This window comes from Bison bison, unplaced genomic scaffold, assembly GCF_000754665.1.
Source record: "Bison bison bison isolate TAMUID 2011002044 unplaced genomic scaffold, Bison_UMD1.0 scf7180017864117, whole genome shotgun sequence".
NCBI lineage: Eukaryota > Metazoa > Chordata > Mammalia > Artiodactyla > Bovidae > Bison > Bison bison.
In genome coordinates, this window is record NW_011494689.1 from 893,679 (window position 1) to 898,537 (window position 4,859).

Here is a 4,859-nt window from a genome sequence, read left to right on the forward strand (position 1 = left end):
AGGTATGGATCTAACAGAAGCAGAAGATATTAAGAAGAGGTGGTAAGAATACACAGAAGAACTGTACAAAAAAGATCTTCATGACCAAGATAATCACGATGGTGTGATCACTCACCTAGAGCCAGACATCCTGGAATGCAAATTCAAGTGGGCCTTAGGAAGCATCAGTACGAACAAAGCTAGTGGAGGTGATGGAATTCCAGTTGAGCTATTTCAAATCCTGAAAGATGATGCTGTGAAAGTGCTGCACTCAATATGCCAGCAAATTTGGAAAACTCAGCAGTGGCCACAGGACTGGAAAAGGTCAGTTTTCATTCCAATCCCAAAGAAATGCAATGCCAAAGAATGCTCAAACTACTGCACAATTGCACTCATCTCACATGCTAGCAAAGTAATGCTCAAAATTCTCCAAGCCAGGCTTCAACAGTACGTGAACCATGAACTTCCAGATGTTCAAGCTGGATTTAGAAAAGGCAGAGGAACCAGAGATCAAATTTCCAACATTCACTGGATCATTGAAAAAGCAAGAGAGTTCCAGAAAAACATCTATTTCTGCTTTATTGACTATGCCAAAGCCTTTGATATTCTTTAATATTTCAATTCTTTGATATTCTTTAATAATTCAATTCTTCAATATTCTTTATTGACTATGCCAAAGCCTTTAATATTCAAAGCCTGCTATTCAGGGAATATCAGACCACCTGACCTGCCTCCTGAGAAATCTGTATGCAGGTCAGGAAGCAACATTTAGAATTGGACATGGAACAACAGACTGGTTCCAAATCAGGAAAGAAGTACGTCAAGGTTGTATACTGTCACCCTGCTTATTTAACTTATATGCAGAGTACATCATGAGAAACGCTGGGCTGGATGAAGCACAAGCTGGAATCAAGATCACCAGGAGATATATCAATAACCTCATATATTCAGATAACACTACGCTTACGGCAAAAAGCAAAGAAGAACTAAAGAGTCTCTTGATGAAAGTTAAAGAGGAGAGTGAAAAAGTTGGCTTAAAACTCAACATTCAAAAAATGAAGATCATGGCATCTGGTCCCATCACTTCATGGAAAACAGATGGGGAAACAGTGCAAACAGTAGCAGACTTTATTTTTTTGGGCTCCAAAATCACTGCAGATGGTGACTGCAGCCATGAAATTACAAGACGCTTGCTCCTTGGAAGGAAAGTTATGACCAACCTAGACAGCATATTAAAAAGCAGAGACATTACTTTGCCAACAAAGGTCTGTCTAGTCAAAGGTATGGTTTTTCCAGTAGTCATGTATGAATGTGAGTGTTGGACTATAAAGAAGCTGAAAGCCAAAGAATTGATACTTTTGAACTGTGGTGTTGGAGAAGACTCTTGAGAGTCCCTTGGACTGAAAGGAGATCCAACCAGTCCATCCTAAAGGAAATCAGTCCTGAATATTCATTAGGACTGATGCTGAAGATGAAACTCCAATCCTTTGTCACCAGATGCAAAGAACTGACTCATTTGAAAAGATCCTGATACTGGGAAAGATTGAAGGCAGGAGGAGAAGGAGACGACAGAGGATGAGATGGTTGGATCGTATCAATGACTCAATGGACATGAGTTTGAGTAAGCTCTGAGAGTTGGTGATGGACAGGGAGGCCTGGTGTGCTGCAGTCCATGGGGTTGCAAAGTGTCGGACTCAACTGAGTGACTGAACTGAACTGACCTGAACAATTCCTGAGCACCTCTCCCTTAAAAGAATTAGGCCTAAATTTGTCTCTGGGTTACTGGTTTTCCTTATTTTATTGAAATCAACCCTTCTCCTTGCCCACCTTGTTTGCAGGGTAGAACACTCAGGAATCTGGAGGTGCTTGCAGTGAAAAGAAAATCAGGCCTTTGCATGTTTATACCAGTCCCTGTATTCACTTGTCTCTGATTTGTGGGTTTTTGCATGATTATGCTACAAGATCATCTTCTGAAAGTGAGGGGAGAAGTGAGAAAGTATGGAACTTAGATGTAATAGAAAACAACTTTTGGTTATAGTCATGACTAATCAGCTTGGGTTGAACTTACCCTTCTACTAAAAGTAACTACAAAATCTGGAGAAATTACATAAAACAAGCCTTTGAAGGCACTAGAGGGAAGTCCACAGACGTGACTTCAAGGGCTATAATTCCAGGGGAGGGAGGAATAAGAAGAGGAGCTCCACATTTACCTTGAGTGTTTCTCCCCCAGGATGATAATCACTGCGTTGGGGAGTAAGGGGACAGGGAGGTATCTGAGAAAGAACAGCGAGAAGGAAGAATTAAGTCTCAGCAGAAAGCAGTAGTTTCATTGAACTAAGAATATAAGGGATTTGGTGTTTGTGGCTGCCAGAGAAACTGGTGTTTGAGAAAAAATACTGGAGACAGGAGGACCACGGAGAAGTGAGGGTCAAAATGTGATGTAGTTTCCTTTCTAGGCATTTTTTGATTTCTCAGTCATTGATGTGCAAGATGAGATTTCAAGAAGTCTAGCAGACAGAAGAAACTGGGAGTTTAAAGAGCTCAGCAGAGGTCTTAGGAGTCATGGGTTTCAGAATATAGGAATAGAAAGTCAGGGCTCTCTAAGGTGGAGGTGTCCTGAAAACAGTTCAGGTGTGCGATTGAAATCTCAGGATGGTCATGTTCCTGACTAAGGATCACGTCCCAGAAATAAGAGCAAAGCTGTTTTAGACTGTTTTTATTACACCTCAAAATAAATACTCCTTAAATGAGAGCAAAGTGATCTGCTTTACTCTATCTTCTGGTAAAAGAAACCTTTCTTTACTACATTATTTTAAAAAATTTTAAAAATATAATGTTCAGCATTTGGTAAAAAATGAGGTATATAAGAAACAGGACAAAAAAAAAAAAAAAAGAAACAGGACAAATGAGCAAGAACCAAGAGAATAAATAAGCAACAGATACGTGTTCACAGGTGACTGAAATTTTAGTCAGTATTAGGATGAACGATTATCTGAAAAAAAATTTTTTTTTTTAAACCTGAAAATGAGGTAAACACAATTTAAGTCTCTAATTGCTCAAGAACTCTTTTGATTAACATTTTTTATAGTCTAAGAAATTTCTGCAGGGCCTTTTTCATATCTTTGTTTCTAAGACTATATATTACGGGGTTAAGAAGTGGTGTCACAACAGAATAAAACAGAGTCACAATCTTCTGCATTCCACCTTCATGCTCAGATGTTGGACTCCCATACATTACAAGGACTGAGCCATAAAACAGTGAAACCACAGCCAGATGAGACCCACAGGTGGAGAAAGCCTTTTTTCGCCCAGCTGCTGAAGGGACTTTCAATACAGCTCTCAGGACCAGAGCATAAGACCCCATGATGAAGACAAAAGGAATGATGAGGGGCACAGGACTTAAAGTGGAGAAGACAAGCTCTATCACAGGAGGTTTTTCGCAAGTGAGCGCTAGAAGAGGACCTGGGTCACACAGGAAGTGGTCAATGATCCCAGATCCACAGAACGACATTTGGGAGATGATGATGATGGGAATCAAGAACCAGAGGAAACCAAGTACCCAGCAGCTGATTATAAGATTGGCACAGAGACGTCCAGTCATGAGAGTAGGGTAGTGTAGAGGCCAGCAGATGGCAAGGTATCGATCAAATGCCATAATAGCTAAGAAAAAGCATTCTGTAGAACCCAAGGAGAAGAAAAAGTAGAACTGGAGAAAGCACCCAGAGAAGGAGATGAGCTTGTTGTCGGAGAGGAAGTTGGCCAACATGTTGGGGACAGTGGAGGTGACATACCAGATCTCCAGGAAGGAGAAGTTGGCGAGCAGGATGTACATGGGGGTGTGGAGTCTCTGATCCCAGCGCACAGCACAGATGATAGAACCGTTGCCCATGAGGGTCAGGAGGTAGAGAGCAGAGAAGAGCACAAAGAGGAGAATCTGCCCCTCCCTGGGGCAAGGGAAGCCCAGGAGGATGAAGCCAGTGATGGTGCTGGAGGTGTTGGGGGTGTTGGAGATTTTCATGGATCTGGGAGCTGTGAAAGAACCAGCAAATATCAAATGAGTTTGTATAGAGATATCAGGACCCAAATTTATATTTAAATCATCTTGGAAAAGTAAGGATTGATATATTAATAGCTATTTTTTCCCTTGTAAACTGGGTTAACTATTCTCGTTCACATTTTCATCATGGATTCAAGAAAATATTTGATCAGAATTGGTAAACTCTTGAAGGAAAGTGTGGTAGAGGTATTTGAACATTAGACTTTGTTCTTAATAGAGAATCTGTCTATCTATCTATCTACCTACTACCTAGCTACCTACCATCCTACCGCCTATCTAGTTTCTCAGAAAAATAGGGACAGAAAAGAATAATTCTGCTGCGAATAAAGGTCCTTTATGGTTTCTAAAAATGATTGTAAGTCCAGTACTAATTCAGAGGAAGGTAGCTTTTTTGATGTTCAATTAAAAACAATTGTTACTTATAATGCTTAGGTATTTTTGACCAGGGTTGTTCTGCTGGGGTTCCTGAAATTTCATTTAGGGGTAAGCATCTGTTTAATCTAATAAATTACCTTTCAGATTAAATACTTAAGAACTGTTTTTATTTATTTATTTGTGATGAAACATTTCAGTATAGTATTTCTTCCCTTTCCTTTACCCTCACATCTAATTCATCAGCAATTTCTGTTAGTCTGTCTCTAAAATAAGTCTCATGTCCATTCACCTCTCTCTAATTCAAGCCATCATCTTCTTTTCTTCACTGGACCACTATGATACTGTCCTAACTGGGTTTCTTGTTTCTCATCCGTGTCTCTCTACAATTTGTGATCCATACCATGGCCAGAATGACTCAAAAAAAAAAAAAAAAAAAAAAAAAAAAAAA

The 4,859-nt window shown here is 39.8% G+C and overlaps 1 protein-coding gene across 1 annotated transcript; it reads right to left on the reverse strand.

The window, feature by feature from the left end:
* Positions 1-3,061: 3,061 nt before the first annotated feature.
* LOC104988215 (olfactory receptor 11G2) lies at positions 3,062-3,997 on the reverse strand. The gene has a single exon (XM_010839464.1). The coding sequence runs from the start codon at positions 3,995-3,997 to the stop codon at positions 3,062-3,064; it is 936 nt and encodes a 311-aa protein (XP_010837766.1).
* Between the last annotated feature and the right edge of the window lie 862 nt (positions 3,998-4,859).

Excerpts from the sequence above, each read along its gene's own strand:
- LOC104988215 (XM_010839464.1), bottom strand. The coding sequence starts at position 3,997 with ATGAAAATCTCCAACACCCCCAACACCTCCAGCACCATCACTGGCTTC.